This window comes from Rissa tridactyla, chromosome 2, assembly GCF_028500815.1.
Source record: "Rissa tridactyla isolate bRisTri1 chromosome 2, bRisTri1.patW.cur.20221130, whole genome shotgun sequence".
NCBI classification, from domain to species: domain Eukaryota; kingdom Metazoa; phylum Chordata; class Aves; order Charadriiformes; family Laridae; genus Rissa; species Rissa tridactyla.
Genome location: NC_071467.1, coordinates 46,347,307 through 46,364,256, shown reverse-complemented (window position 1 = coordinate 46,364,256; position 16,950 = coordinate 46,347,307). Strand labels below are relative to the sequence as shown.

General features: G+C 37.1%; 1 protein-coding gene across 3 annotated transcripts in view; it reads left to right on the top strand.

Annotated features, from left to right (window-relative positions):
- Positions 1-16,950, top strand: part of SPIDR (scaffold protein involved in DNA repair) — a 206,640-nt gene that overhangs the window by 176,917 nt on the left and 12,773 nt on the right. For all 3 annotated transcript variants that reach the window (XR_008464619.1, XM_054189356.1, XM_054189355.1), the window contains exons 11-15: positions 277-435; positions 10,141-10,228; positions 12,559-12,702; positions 12,797-12,856; positions 16,490-16,688. Coding sequence is in view for 2 of the 3 variants with exons in the window: in XM_054189356.1 (XP_054045331.1) it covers positions 277-435; positions 10,141-10,228; positions 12,559-12,702; positions 12,797-12,856; positions 16,490-16,688 (650 nt within the window). In the remaining variant the exon portion in view is untranslated. The remainder of the gene's footprint in view (positions 1-276; positions 436-10,140; positions 10,229-12,558; positions 12,703-12,796; positions 12,857-16,489; positions 16,689-16,950) is intronic.

Sequence of the window (16,950 nt, the reverse complement as noted above, 5' to 3'; positions counted from 1 at the left end):
ACGTTAGTTCATCTAATCCCCACTGCAAGCCCTTGATGCGCTTTTTCAGTCACGCTTCTCTATTTCATGGCCGTGATAGCTCTTGCAAATATACATAAGAAAACCTTTAACGATAGCAGGTTTCTTTATTGATACGGGTATTCATCATTTGGTAGGAATTCTCCAGATATTGTAGAGGATAAGCTCTTTTTTGAAGCTTGTAGTGTGATTTTCAGAAATTTGCTAACTAGTTTGTTATGAACAGGAGCCAATGAGTAACAGAGGAATGTTTTGCAGGTTATGCCTCCTTGTCCAGGATGCCTATGGTATGTTCAGTGAAGTGCAGTTGCAGTCCCCGAGTTCTGCAGATGACATCGAGCGGTGTTGCAGCAGATGGGAAGGGAAATTCTGCTGCCTAGCTGGAATGAAAATTTTGCAAAGAACCACAAGAGGAAGGTGAGAATTCATGGAAGAATGTAGTGCATGCTGTGGCAGGCAGAGATGATCTGTCTTTTTATTTATTTCTGTGATCAATATTCTTTGGATCAACTGAGTTGGGCTTTGTTCGATTAAATGACCTGATTGCCATTTTTGGGGCATCCAATAGTACTTGAGCCAACCATACTCCAAAATGAGCATAAATAAGCTAAAACATAAATACACACTTAACAGAGCAAGGGATAAAGAAGAATTACTGTATGCAATATTTCATAAAATATGAGTGTTTTCTTCCTCTTCAGTAGATTCAAAGACTTAAAAACATTAGTTCACCTCCCTTCCATTGCAGAACTGTTTATTACAGTATGTTTATCTGCAGTGCTGCCCAGTCTAGGTTGAAGATTCGAGCATAGACTTTCCCTTAGTATATGACAGCTTAATTAATTTAAGTTTGTATGGTTTTTGGAAACACAGTTTAAGTTTCTTTAAAAAAAAAATCTCACAAATTGTAAAGCCATTCTTACTTTCGGATAAGAATGTCCACAGGTTTATAGAAAAATCCCCCCAGATAAGTAACAAATTGATGTGTGGTACCTCCCAGATTTTGCTTATTCTGTGATTCCTTTTACATTCCTTGAATAAATAAAATATCTTTAATCAAGAAAAAAACCCTTTAAATAGATCAGTTATCCTACAGAGTAACTTTCTAAGGAAAGTGATATGGTGTTCAGATGGGGACCTAATTATATTTATAATTAGATTGATTCAATTCTCAGCATAGTTTATTCATACAAACATCCGATCTAGATAAGCCTTTGGTATTAGAATGGCTATGATATTTCTGCTGACACTTTTTTTTCCTGTTGAAAAATGCTGTTTCATCAAAACCAGAATGTTTCATGGAAACATTATCTATTTTGGAGACAATTTTGTTGGGAAGTTTTTTTCAGGTCCAGAGGGAGCGAATACTCTCTTTCTCATTCTCATTTCATGAAAACTTTCAGAAAGTCTCGTTTTTGTTTCATATTGGAACAAAAGCAAATTTCAAAGCCTTGAAATGTTTAGCAAAATGGAATTGTTGTTTCCCAGCCAGCACTATTCAGTATGCCTTTTTTTTAATGTACTTGCAGTGTTAATTTTCAGATCCTTTGGATTTCAAGCCTACTTGCATTTTTATGGATCTTTAATAACAAACACGTCTTCTTATTTAATTATTTTGTTGGCTTTTTTTTCAAGTTACATTTTTTTCCAAACAAATTAAATAATGGTGTTGGAATTCTGGATACAAATGAAGTTTTACAACTGGCTGCTGGTGTTTCCAGTACTCTGCCTAGCTAATAAGAGACAGACTTTTTCTAATGTAAATTGTGTTTCAAAGCAGCAGTAACTTACTTCTGGCTATTCTGAGGACGATTAGAAGACACACTGCTGAAAATGCTGGTGGCTCAGCTGGAGCTGTGCTGGTGGTAACCCTGCTAGGAAACATTAAAAGAAAAAGGCTAGTGTAGCTTCGGGGACAGTGCAGTGGTTAAAACGTGATTTCATTGTACAAGATGGGTGGGTGGGGGTATTGTTCAGGGATTTATTTTTTCTTAATTGTTTTAGCCTAAGTTCTGCTTTATAACTTGTTATTACTTTTAAGTGTTGGGACACACTTTTTTTCATTCCAGGTGTGATGGAAACCACAGTAAAGCCATAGCTGAAATGAATATAAGGGAGTACTTATTCACACAGAGCATAATTAGGCTGTAGAACTCATTGCCACTGGATAAATGGGTTTCCAGAGCCAGTGGTATATCCGAGCACATGATGGGATATGCCTGTGAGTGCCCAACCTTGGCGTGCAGCACATGAGTGAATAAGAACTATGTGGTCTGCCCTGCGAGAAAGACTGCTGCCTTTTTTTTTTTTTTTTTTGAGAACGCCAATTACTTTTTGGAAGGAGATGGCTTTTAAACTGTTTGTTTCCTGGAGTCTAACAGTGACTTTTAAAATGGATAAAAGGGAATAAAATGTAGGAAATACGAAGGAAAAGTCATGACTTTTTTTTTCTGTGTGCCTTTGAAGGACATGATCTGGAGAAAGCCAGGAATGGCTAATAAGATCCCACATGGGCATGTTGTCCCACAGTCACATGAATTGAAATCTCTCTTACAGAGACAGAGTGCTTCCTCAGCCCCTCGGTGAGAAAGAGGAGATTTTCCTTTAACAGATACAAGAGGTTCTCAAGTTTTTTGCTTCAATAGGCCACTGTTATTGTTCAAAAAATTTTCCTGACCATCATCCATCCTTATCATCAAGTATTTCATTTAAAGTACTACTTAACATAATTCCATTAAATGCAATTTTAGGGTCACTGTTGTAAGCTGAAGTTGCATTTCAAGGGCTAAAAACCTATAATAAAGTGTGTTTTACATCCAGGCAAAAAACAGGCTGTAAAGCTGACTTGATCTTTGGAACGGACCTGTACTGTAACATGTGCTAAAGAAACTAAATCCATTTCTTCTCCCGATAAGAAGACACTTGTGTTCCAGAAGAAACATGGGCTAAGAACTTACACAACCATGTCCTGTCTTGACCAAGATCAACCCTGTGAAAAATCAGAATTATAGTAATCTTACATTGAGAGAAACACTGCTAATGTTGAATATTGTCTTTGAATACCCGTATGCTTTAACAAGTACTAGGGTCTAGTACTAGGTCATTTGAAGGCGTTTCATTGATTTAGGTGGTTTTCAGAACAAGTCCTACCCCTCACATAAAACATACCATCCCTGCAAAAAATCCTTCCCTTTGCAGTCCAGCAGAGGAAGCGGTGTTTCCCTTTGCAGTCCACTTTCTGGCAATTCTGTAAGACAGATGGGCATGGCTGAGTCATGGCAAAGTTGCCGTGGCTGGTTCAGTGTCTTATTTCCAGCAGTTCTTCTAGTCTTTCATGGGGCTGTTGATTAAGGTAGGAACCAGTATTTTAGCAGCTGAATTAACAGCACGGATGTGGTTCAGTATCTGTTTCTTGACACCATTTCTCTTCACCCTCTCATTCATACTTGTCTCCTACCCTTCCCTTTCCTACAACTGTTCCCTGAACTGCACACTTAGTATCAGCAGAAAAGAAAGATATGGTGGCTTAAAGAGAGAAGACTGAAAAATCTTCATTGATCTACCGCTGGTGGTGTTGGCCCCTTAGAGGTGTATGTTCTTTCTTTTGTCCTCCCACTACTTCATCTGTCAGTCTTACAAATTCAGCCCCCTGAGAAAGAGGAAGTGAGATTTCAGTGGTGTACTGCTAGAGGCAGGAATTTTGGTTAAGAATCTGTATGCAGTACAACTAATGTAACCCCCCTATTTTAATAGATCCCAGGCATGTTTCGGGTATATCCGGTATAACCAGTAACTAAATGGATGCAATTAGATGCAGGGACTGAGCACTCACTAAAGTGCCTCAGGAATAAATAACCTATAAATTGTCATAGTCTGCTGCTTCCTACCAGAAATTAATTTCAATGAGCTAGGATAAACTTTGTAGTTAGATATCTGTCTTTATATCAACAGAAATATTCATTTATGTTTTTAGCCTTGACTGGAGTTCCACACAGAATAATAATTTGAATTTTGACAATTTTTGTCTTTTCACCTGATTTGCCAAGCACTAAGTTGTTTTAGTGCTGAGTATAGCAGACCTTCCTCCTTCTTCTCTTTATGCTTTCTCGTAAGGTAGAAATAGGAAGAGTTTCTATTCAGCAGAACAGAAAGATGACAGCAGTTTAAAATTGAAGGAGGGGGGGAGGAAATGCTTTAAGGTAATACATAATTAACACAGTGTGTCAGTACCAATTTTGTGCCTAAATGGAAAATGCTTAACAAGTTTCAAAAGAAGATGCAACTGTTGCAAGGGTAGTGCTAAAATCCATACTTACGTTGGATAGGGTAAAATACTTTGAAGGATACATCAATTCATAAGCTTTGGCACATGACCCAACCTTTAATTCATGGCAGACTGTTTTCTAATAGTTTGCTGTACTGTTTGTTGCATTTTCCTCTAAAGTAAGTAGACTCTGAATATTGAGTTCAACCAGTGCTATGTTTCTCTGAGAAATTACTGCGTTTTCAAATAAAGTTGGCTTCTGTTGTTTGTAATTTTAAACTTTCAAATGTTAGGCACTGAAACATGAAATCTCCCTGTGTTTGTCACAGTCTATATGTTGGTCACTATTGCACCTGGGGGTTTTCTTCTTTTTTTTTTCTTTTAATTAAGTCTCATGCTTTTCTGGCTTCTCTCTCTCTCCTTTTTCCTCTGCTCTTCACTGTACAATTCTCTTTTTGCTTTACATTCAGAAGAGAGGACCACCGCTAACTGCGGTAGAAGAAAGTGTTTCAACTGCTAGACGTTGACAGGAAATGTAATAGTAAGAACCCTCCACAGAGCAAGGAAGTCATAACTTCCTTCCTTTGGTTTTCCCTCCTCCAGAAAGACTGCCATCTAAAAGAGCCACCCACGTCTCTCACGTTTTGAGGTCCTGAAACACTTTGGTAATTGCTGTGGTTAAAAGTCAAGTTCCATTTAAAACATAATTTAAGTAATCGCATTAAAGTTTAGAATATTTGCATTACTTTTTTTTTTTTTTGGATGACTGCTTATGTATCAGAAATTAACTTTTTTTCCTGAGTTTTCTTCTCTTTAACAAGCACGCACTACTGCTTGTATCTTCAGTGCTTCTCTCATGAATTTGGTAACCACTATTGGCGAATAACATAGGCATATCCATATTGAATCAAAAGTACTTTTATATTGTAATTTTGGTGGTTTAATGTAGTATGTGTAATTTCTAATGTGCTGTAGAAATTTGAGTTATTAACATATTTAAATAAATTATTCAACAAAATAATTTCATCTATCTAAAGAAAACTTAGGGGGAAAAAAGCCAGCAGCCCTTGTATTTTGTACTTTGTATTTTGACTGAGATGCTGGTTAAGTAGGCTCAGATTTTTACTTTATGATTTTGTTGCTTTTAGTGCTCAGGTCTGCTTGTGCTCCGCAACGTCTTAATAGGTCAATTAAAGGGAGAGCTAGCCTACAGTATCAGCTTTATAGTTGGGTTGCTTGTTCATTGACAGTTGAAGCTTATGCAGCCTAGGTGATTATTACTGAATTTCTTTTTAGTTTTGAGCAAGGAGATGTTTCACAGAGGGCCAGAAATTGCTTTATTTTTGGGTTCTTAATAATTGATACTGGTACTGCCAAAAGAAAACTCCTTCATTTTAGACTAAAATTGGGAGAGTAGGAGAGGAGGAAAGAGAGAAGTGCCAAGTCTTAAGTCCCCAGAGCAGAGCTGTGGAAGACATTGGAGGAGAATCTTAGCATCTGTCTTCCTGTCCCCTGCCATAAACCTTAGGTAGTCTTCCTTCTTCTCTTAGTTATGGGCATTGTTTTCCTTCTACTTTCTTTGATATCGCTGATATGTTCTCCCTATAGTAGTTTTCTCCTGCAGCTGTGGTATGATTATTACAATTGAAAGATCCCCCAAACTGTAAGTTGTAATGTTTGTAATGTTCAAAGTTGAACCAGGCACGTCACACACAAAGTTCTTGGACCAGAACAAGATGAAACTTCATGCTTCTGAGAGAAATAAACAAAATCTTCTTATTAAGTTATGAAATAAGTTGTCAGATCAGTCAGTGAAATTCAGTTTTGAAAAATCAAAATTTGAAGTTGTTTGATTTTTGTAGTATGGCTTGTAGTGTGAAATGAATGAAATTTCTATAGGATCAGATTAGCTGTACTGAGACTGTAGATACTGGTTTATCACTTTACTGGGCCTAAATACAATTACAAAGGCTTTTCTCTGTAGTTTGTATGTCTTTATCAAAAATCATACGGCAAACGTGTATGCGTGTGTGCACACGTGAATGTATGCCATTTGGTTTTGCAGTGAAGGGCTAAACAAGCCAGGAAGGTTAGAAGCAGAAGGTGATTTCTGTTTCCTGCTGAGTTGTAAAACTGAGAAGGAAGGTGGTTAGGTGAGCAAATGAAAGCAGCTTCTTCTGTACAGGGCAGCACAGTCACCCTCTATGGCAAGAATGGTGGGGAGGGAGAAGTAAATGCTATTTTATTAGTATCACTTGCTATCTTCCAGTTATTTTTCTCTGGAGTAGTTTAAGACAATTTGTTAAATAGGTCGGGATTAATTTCTGCACGTGTTGCATGTGTATTTTGCACTTTCTCAGCCATGTATTTAGCCTGTTTAAGAGTATGAAATCTTTAAAATTCTCTGACTGCTGTCTGGGTACGCAGCAGGCAGTTTGCGTTTATGGATACACAGAAAAGACATACCAAAGTTCAGCAAGCAAAATTTATGTTGAGAGGGATGCCTTTTGAGCACGTTGGATAACAAAAATTATTAAGGATACTAAAAAGAATTATTTTGCATATTGTGTATACATACCTGTGTCTCTGTGTGTGTATACACACACAGACACACATATATAAAAGTACCATTATATATAAGCGAAGCTTGAAGGTGTGGGTTTACAGAAGAGGAGAGTACCTGTATGTAGAGGACTGCCTGTTCTAAGTCCATACTTCTATGGAAGTCTATACTGTAATACTCCATTGGAGTTACTGGTGGCCTTGCTATGACGGTGATAAACAGTGGACATCTGCTTATTTAGTATTTATTACCAAACATAGATTTCAGTTTAGCATGGGAAGTAGGGGGTTGTATCTATCATTTAGAATCTGGTAGATGATTTCTGCCCTCCTGGTAGGGATTCAGTCTTTTTTCTTTTTTTGAAGAAAAGTTTTAAAATATTACAATAAAGTCCTTGTCTCTGAAATAAAAAAATGTTGTTCAAAATAGCTTACATGTTCTTTACATGTTTCTTCTCATTTCATACTGTACTTTTCCTTTTTTAGAAGTCTGTCCTTTTGTGATAACTTTTTTTTTTAAATAGTGACTAGTAATTACACTCACTGAGCAAAATTTTGAAGTTTTTATTTTGTCTTCTGTAGCCAGAAAGGCTCTTTGTGCACATGGGGTATAACCATGTCTCTTCACTGTAGCACAGAGCCAGCTGTTCATCTCTCGTCCTAACTCTATAGCTGAAGAAGGATACACATATTGGATAAAATACACCCATTGTTCAAGTCAGATTGAAGTGGGATTTGAGTGTTTCTCGGCCAATAAAGAGAATGAATTTTATTCTTTCTGTGAGGATTGTGATTTTCTACAGAGTAGGACACAATGTCTTGCCATTTCTCCACTGTTGTTGCCCCCTTCATTCCCTGTTCTGCTAAGTTGAAGTCCGTAAATGTAAAGACGTAACATATAAATGGCATATAAATGGGTAGGGCAAGAGGGGAGCTCCTCACCATGGACACTGATGGATACAGTGACAGCTTCAGGAGAGAACATCCCCTTTGGTAGAGAAGGATCCTGGCATGCAAATCCTTCAGGTGGCAAATGTCACAAATGTCACACTGACTGGTGTCAAAGAAAAGGATGGGGCCAAGATATTCAGGAGACACTCTTTACACAGTGCTGCTTCTCTGTCTGTTTTGTAAACATTTACTGTCATTTACTAATAATTAAGTGCTCCTAGTTCAAGCAGTAGATGACCTTCTTCAAAAGACCACAAGTAATTGCAGAAAATGTACTGTATGTCTTAGATATTCTGATATGGGTAGCAATCTGGAAAAGAGCTAAAGAAGGGACAACTTCATGTCCTTTGTGCAAACTTAAAAATACAGATGAGGGATCAATGTACAGTCTGTGTGGAGATGTGATCACACCTGCACTGCAACAACACATCTTATTTGCTATAAATGGATAAATAAGAGATCTCTGTGTGCGCACACGCACACATGCAGAGAATTTGTGGTATGTTCATACCCGTGCTCTGCCCTTGCCCTCATGCTGCACGTCGAGTGAGGAAGGCCACTTGTGTAACTGCCTGAGTTGTACCAAAGGCTGTGCTCGCTTTTTGTAACTCTCCTTTTTCATGTCCCAGTTAGTAACACCAGTTTGTTCCTCTGGACACTGGCTCTCCTGTGACTGTAGAGAGGACATCGTTCTGTATGATACAGGACAGGAAATGCCACCCTGATCCAAGATTCAAGAAGTGGTCAATTTGCTCTGAAGTCTTTTTAATACCCAAGAAGTGTGGTGTTGTATGTCGTAATGTTCTCACTGCTAAAAACAAAAAGCAAACAAAAAAAAAACCCAGCCTCTGAGGTCAGCCTTCTCCTTTTACAGACTCGATGATGATGCCCTGTAAGTCAGGAAGTTCGTTTTTGTCAAAGAGCAGCACATCTGTGTTTCTGGTCTGTTCATTAGTGTGGAGAACATGACTACAGATAGCAACATCATCTTTTTAATCTACCAGCTTGTTACGTGAATTGTGAACCACAAGCTTTATTCCACAAGATCCACACTGAGATTTACATCCATAAAACTTCTTACAACGCTGGTCCAAAGACATCACTATTAACACTGAATCATAGGTGATACCTGGCGCTTTATGAAAAAACATGGGAAGAAATTCGCCGCCTGTAGACACCGCTTAGGGATCCGGAGAAGGACTAGGGAAATACAGAAATAAATAAGCTTTAGCAGAAGTGAGCTAAAAGCAGAACTTTAAAGGAGAGTTTCCGTGACCCCTTGAAGAGAAGCAGCATATTGCAGCATGCTTCAGTCCTCTGTGCCTTTTCCTTCTTCTAAACAGTTGAGTTGAGAAGCTAGTATTACTTTTAGCAACTTTTGGACTTCATTTTTTAGAGCTGTTTCAGAAATAGTGGCTTTCTTAATTGGAGGAACAAACAACCCATTCTTGGAGGCAGTGCGGGGTTAAAATCCAGATCTCTGTGCTTCCACTACACAGAGCAGAGTACTAGGACAAGATAACTGAGAGCTGTAACTCAAAAATGCATGCTGCTTCAAGTTGGTTATCTGTAGCTCTTTCCCCTGCCTCAGCTGTTTTCTCGGCCTCTCCCTCAGGTGTTCCTGCCTGTCCTGCCAGGGTGCCCTATCAACCCACAAAGCAGCCCCTGTACAGCTTTGCATGCTAAAGCTAAAGAGTTGGCAGCATTTTACCTTAATATGATGTGCTGTTAATTTTATGTTTGTTTCTAAATTAGAAGTGGGAAACCTGCAAAATAAATAAATAAAACCGGTAACTAAATGAGACACTGTGTCGGAAGGAGACGGTCCTCTGCACATGTACTTAAGATAACAAAATCTTGCCTGTTTCTCCATATCTGATAATTGCTGACTTTCCTGAAAACAGTCACAATCAGCTGTTAGAGAAAAGCAAGAAATGAAAATGTTAGAAGCAAAACTTTTTCTTTTTTTTTTAAATCTATCAGTTGAAACAGTTGAAAGCATTTATGTAAAAAAAAAAAGTACTGGTATCTGTGTCCTTCCCAAGCTAGCATTTACCCCAGTTCCCCTGAATTTTATCATGTAGCAAGCTGTTCGTGGAAAAGGATTAAATATGACTTGCTTGTCACTGAATGTGATGCATCCCTTCCCTCCCTCTCCACCCTGCAGCAGAAATGATGGAGGTTTAATTAGACAAAATCACAACCAGCTTCCAGAAAACAAATATGATTTGAAATTGTTTTCATAATCATGCAATGGTTTAAATTATATTTCTCAATGAATCTTTTAAATATAACGTGTAACACTGGGGAACATTTTAAACCTGATTTTATTGGTCTTTTTGAAGGGCATTAGGACTTTTTAGTCTGATAGACAGCCTGTGGCCTCCAGTAGTGCCTGTAAAAGTTCCTGGACAAAGTCAAGACTCTGAAATGGTAAGTCTTGTGATTACGGAAATGTATTTTTTCACTCACAACTACTATTTTTGTTGGTAGTGTAATCATATTTACTTTAAGAATCAGATTCTCTCCCTCTCTTTAGCTACTGAGTTTTGTCTTACTAGTTCTGGCAACCTCCTAGGCTAACCTGAAACCCTCTGGATCAGCAGCATCTTTCCAAAATGATGCAATTAGCCCCTTTTTAATCCTCTAGAGCTAGAATGGTAGGATGTCCAGACAGATTATTTGTCTCCTTGCATGTGGAAAGAGATATTAGATAGCATAAGCCAGCTTAGAAACCTATATACAAGGACATTAACTCATTCTTTGAAGCACTTTTCAGCCTTAGATTCAAAAGCACTTTTCTGAACATTAACTTTTGTGAGGACAGACTGACTGCTGGAATTGGGGCTCTTACTAGTTAGGGTGATTTTGACTGATATTTGTCTCTCATGAAGATAGGCAAAGGATGAACACAAAAATAATGTCCTGAAAAGTAATGAATGTTTCTGTGATTTTAAGGGGTGGGGAGTTATTAAAGTGGATTTAAAGTGTGTTAGTATACGTTTGCAAATCGAAAATTGCATCTTTAATTTTCCTTTAATTAGCTTTTGTAATTGAAAAAGAGTTCTGTCATATCACGTGTCATTTAGTAATACAAGGTCATTTGAGAAGCTTTTGGGTAACCAAGTGGTTGTGCTGTCCTGCTGTTCTTGTATAGCTGTTCTTTGGGGAAGAAGTTTGTGGTATTAAAAATTTGTGTTAGAGCCTAGGGGAGTCAATCAGGATGCAAATTCTAGAAAAGAAGAAAATAAACAAGTTTCAAAAGTAGGGGACATTAAAGTAGATATTACTAGTTATTTCTAAAGTCCGAGAATCTTTTCTCTGCAATGTAGAGTGTTCTTTGCGTTGTGTAGGGGTTTGTGTTGAAGACTAAAAAGTTCAGAGGTTGGCTATATATAAAACCAAGACAGAAACTGAGTGAAATGGCTGTTCTCTCCTTGATTCTCCCTTTCATCTAAACATTTTGGAAGTCTCAGAGGAATGGATTGTTTTGTGCATTGAAATACTGTGGACAGCAAAATGGGAATATCCACAGATGGACCAAAGCTCTTAAATGTTGTTTGGCATTGTTATGACTCTCATTTGCTCTTCATTTTCTCTATTTTATTAGCAATCTAAAAATGGAGGAAACTTTCCATAATTATGCAATTTACACTTCTGTCCTGGGTTTGAAATACTAATTCATTCCACAGAGGATCAAGACTTCCATTCTACTGCTGCAGGTTTTTGGCTGAGTAGAGTTTTTTCAGTTGAGATATGCATTTTTCTTGATACAAACAGTAGAGTTTTATGAACAGTTTTATGGAAGCAGTTTTATACATAGGTACATAAATAATATTGCCAGCACACTGATAATACATTGTTGGGAAGAGATCTGTGGAACTCATTTCTTTTGAGACATATGTACGGTCAGATACCTTCTGTAGCGCTGTCAGAAGCAAACAGAATTTGAGTCGATGTCTTTTGCGCTTTTTTTCTCCTTATGCAGATTTTTTTTTAATGGGTGGGCAGCTGTCTTTAATAGATTCATATTTCTTTTATTAAATGAAATGTTTTATTAACAACAAACATCGCTAGAAGAATATTTTACCATATCCGCAATAAAAATTATTTTCTAGCATTGTCTTTTTTCCTGAGAAGCCTTTCTAGTTTGGGACTTCTTCAAGTGTGGATTGATAAGGTTGTTACGTCACGGTACTTTTTAAAGGGGAAAGAAAAATCTGGCATAGCACAAAGAGAGCAGTTCTTGTAGCTGTTGCATTCCTGTTCTTCATTATCTCCTCGTGCTGTCCTGGATTTAATTTGGCATCTTCCAAAGTTCATCAGCTGTTTACTATCACAAAAACCCACCCACATGCAAAAGTCCTCAAATCTCAGAAAAGTTATGGATGCTAAAAAAAAAAATAAATAATCAGGGTACCTACCACACAATAAAAAAATGCAAAAATAACAACAAGCACCTTGAACTAGTCACAGTGTTTGCCAAGTGTGCCAAATCATGCGATGTTTTTGTGATGAGGATAGATGTCAGATTATGGAAAGAATGATAAGCACAAGCTGATTTCACTCGTAACTTGTGAATGCCAGTTTATTAACTCAACCTCTACTTCAGAGAGTTGTTGTTATTAACCATATAATCCTGTTTTCCCATGTCTCTTAAAATGTAAATTGTGTGGTTTGTTTTGGCTATTATTATAAAACCCAACTGGCCATATTAAAGTGCATTTTTTAAGTTCACATTTCTTTTCCTTACTTTTCAATAGATGACAACTCATCTTCCTCCTCCAAGCTTCTGTTATATTCTTACTGCTCAGTCTGGTGAAATACATGTGGAAGTGGATGAGGAAGAACAGATTTCTAATTTGTACCAGCCACCAGCTGTTCATGCTCTAAAGGAAATTCTTCAGGTAATATGCTTTACAACTCGGATAACAAATACTTTGTACCACTGGATTTCTGGTGTCATGTTTGTCTCATTCCCTCTTTCTGTACTATTTTCAGATCGATGGCTGTAATGAACGTTGTAGCTTTTGGGCGCGAGTGCTATATCTAAGGCTGCAGGTAATCTTTCCTCTTAGCAATGATTTCTGTATATTTATGTGAAGAAGCCAGCGTTTATCTTGTTTAGGATTAAAAACCAAAACCTTCCTAGCATTATCTTCAAGAGTTGTGTGAGCAGAACTATCACCAGGTCTAAAATGCTTGTGAATGGGTCAAATGAACTGCGTCTACAGTTTCAATACCATCCAGTCTAGAAAGCAAATTGTTTCTGAATAAACAGCTATCTAACCAGAGGTAATATTTCACCCTGGTAAGGGAGCTTGCAGGAAGTTCGTTGAGACTCGGTTTATAGCTAAGTGCTATCCTTAGATACGTAGTGAAAAGTTCCCAGGCAGTTGAGTGTCTGGGGATAGAACAGAACAGATGATGGTTATATAAAAATACAGTTTTGCTCTTTGCATGCAAGCGTGTGGACTATTTTTGTTGACTTCAATAGAAGCCCCTGGGGCAAATTAGTCTTTTATGGCCCAGTTAGTAGAAAGGAGGAACTCTTAGGTAAATACATCTGCCATCCATACTGTGTTGGAAAGCTTATAATTATGTTTTATTTATTTGTTTCTGAATGGCGCTACAATTTTCTTTCAAAATGTTGCTAACTCCCTCAGTAGTTAAAGGAATTTTTTGTTGCTGATTTATTTATTTTTTCCTGGCGACTGGATTCTCAGTACAGCCAGCACTGAATTCTGGTGGAGAATAATTTGCAATTGTCCACCAGCTCCACAAGAAACAAAGTGTGAATCAAAGCATATGAACCAAAGACAAAGAAATTCCAGAACGGCCAGCGAAAGAGCTGGACATGCTTCCCACCAGTGTGAGACATAAATTTAATTTAGGTCTTGCCCTTTTGCTTAAAAAGCCAATGAGTTATGATTTGATTTTTAGTCAGGAAGTACTTTTAACTCCTGAGATGAGGAGTATGGCTTGTGTTTTCTCCACGCTAAGTGAGAATTTAACAGAGCATTTGCAAACGTGAAGATAGGGCTAGCTTGATGGGCTCTTTAGGGTGCTAACAGAAAGATGGACACATACACGTGCAAACTCCTATTTCAAGAAACCTGTTCTATTAAAAAATAAAATAAAATTACAGACTAGTGGTATCCTAGGCAAAACATTTTTATATTCAGAAATGTCTACATCTGACCTGCTGTGGGTCATCAGTATTCTTGTGTAGAAGCACTTCATCACTAAATTAGAGAAAAGATGAAGCATGCAGGAACAGATGTGATTTTGAAGAATGGAAGCTTGTCTAGCAGAAAAAAGGTCTATGATTTCTTCTTGCTACTAGGAGGTTTGTTAGCTGTTTTTTTAATGGCCCTTTGCTTACTGAACTGTAAGCACTAAGTTTTCGTAAGTTAACGACATGAGCGCTCATAAATTTTTTGAAAGTAATGTTGGAAAAGCAATAGAAGATATTCTTCTGCATAACTTCTGGATAACTGATAGATAATGCTTCTGGATAACTGCTCTAGGAATGTAAAGGTGTTAGTGCGTTGCTCGCCCAATCCTTGTAACCTGCTGTTAGTGTATTGCTTGCCTAATCCTCCCAGGAGAAGGTCGCGAACAGCAGCTTGTTTACTGCAGTTGCCTTTGCCAAGAGGACGTATCCTTTCACATGCAAAACCATCAAGTCATAATAAGTGAGGAAGGGACTATGATTTGGTTTATTTTGCAGATTTATTATTATTAGATAGTCTGTTATGTGAGCTAATTCAAATGCACTTTAAAAAATAGTATTTATTCTATGTAGCTGCAGTATTCTGAGATACTTCATTTGTGTGAAGGACGAATGGAAATATGCTTTTATTATTGCTCAGAATCTGTACTGTGGTACAGAAGGAATATGAGGAAATATATTCCATCTGTGGTTAAGGAGCTGTCCTTCCTTGTAACTCAATCCTGCTGCTATTTGTCTGTTGTGTCCTCTCTGTTCAGAACAAATTGTCACACATAGCAAGATGATGATTTTATACTAACTTGTGATTTCTGCTGTTATTATTATTTACTTTTTGGATGATTCTTCTGAAAGCCAGCTTTTAATGTGTTAGTAATTCTCCTGGGACAGCTGTAAAAATTCTTTCTTTGAAGCTGTCCTAGTGCTATCTACACGGAGGAGGCACTCAAATGTATGTAGTTACTAGGCAAAGAAACGACGTCAATGCAATAGGCAGCATATATTGTATGAAAGCATACCCTTAATACCTGAGTTACGAATTTTGCCACAATTACTGTATTTGCTCTAAGAGCTGCTAGCATGAACAAAAAGTTAATTTTAGTGCGGTTAACAGTTTCAAGGTTTGAATTCAACTAAAGAAAGTTGGGGTTCTCGTTGCATTACCTTATACTAGAGACATGCAACTTCAAGAATAAAGTAGTTATGTGATCTGTGTCTCTCCAATCATTGTAGTATTTAATTCTCATTTAAATGTTTTAAGTATGAATTTTTAATTGGCAGACTAATTAAAAATAGTAGCAAAAACTTTTTAAATTAAGAAAGTAATTTAATCTTTGTTAAATATTTTCAAATATTAGAATCTTAAAATTTTACAAGTTGCTTGGACTACTAAATGTGAAATATCCTTTCTATTTAAACCTATTTTTTCTAAAGCATGGGAAAATTCACATACGCACACAGATATTATAAAAGCTGTGTTAAAAAACAGAGAAGAAAAGCATGGATCATCAAATTGTAACCTGTCTGATTTTGTTAGAGACTGTGGAATAAGCACTGATGTGTACGCAATGTCTGCCTAGTCTGTCTTGTTCATCATCACAATGTGAAAAATTTTAAAAATACTAGTGAGTTTGTGATACTTATTTTCAGATATGAAGGCTGAGGTGAAGTGTAGGTATTTTGGTTGTGACATCAGTAGTTGTGATATACCTTAATTTAGTCACACCGTAGTATTTTTATACCTGTCTTAGGCAGAAAACTTACATTGTCATTGCAGACTCCTGCGTCTCTTACTTATGAGTTCTCTACTTTCCTATTTCTGTGCGTCATTCAAATATTTAGAGATGTTTGTTCATCAGAAAGAAAAAACTGCAGCTTTGTGACTTGCAGTAGCTATTAGCCAAGGACTGGACAGTAGCTATTAGACAAGAACTGGTGCGCTTGGGAATCAGATAACAGTACTTGGAAAGTTTGCTCACTCAGGAATAATATTAGTAGTAGCATTAGCCTTTTTTTTTTAAGACAAAAATTATATAAGTCTTTGTTCATAAAAACAGCCAATTAACTTTTATATATATATATCAGAATATATGATATAAATATACAATATATAATATATATAACATGTACTATTTTAAAAAATAAAATATATTTTCAAATCGGTAGGACAGTCCAAGTGAGTTATGTATGATGAAGCATGATAGTTTGTAGAGGTAAAGCCAAGATTCCAGTGGGTCAACCCCAGAAAGTTAATTTAAGGTAGCAGTGTTTGTATCTGCAATAAGGAATAATGAAAAATTCCAATAAAGCTTTGATTCGTTATCCTGTATGAGTCCTAAACATAATAATTTCTCTAAGTTTTATTAGGTAGTTAAATATGAGGATGTTTTAGTCTTTCCTTCTATTAAAAATTAACAACTGCATTCTGATTTTGTATCTTTTTTTTTTTTTTTAAATCACAGACAAAACACAATGTTCCTATAAATCAAAGAGAGATTTGGTTGTTTGTGACTGACTCCACATTGCAAAATGTGGTTCATATGACTCCAAAAGTTGTTGCTGTGTCAGTTGCTGCACCGTGTGTTCTCGGTACAGAAATCACAGAAGCCCTCAGTGTAGCCTCGCAACTCGTCTTCTTCAAGGATGCGCTGTGGGGAAATGGTAAGCTTTACACAAGGTTCTGAAGCACTTGGAATCAAACTGAAGTAGCATCCTAACCTCTGACACTGCAATGTGCGACCTACAGAGACTTTCATTCTCGGATGAAGATGAGGCATTGCAAGTTTGGGATGAGAAATTTGAAAGGGGTTGTAATCAGAGCTTTCCTGTAAGGTTTCTTTTATACTTTTTTCGCTTGATCTCCAAAGTAAATGAGAAATTCAGTGATCTTGCTGTATGTCCACCAATATTACTCTCAGTCTTC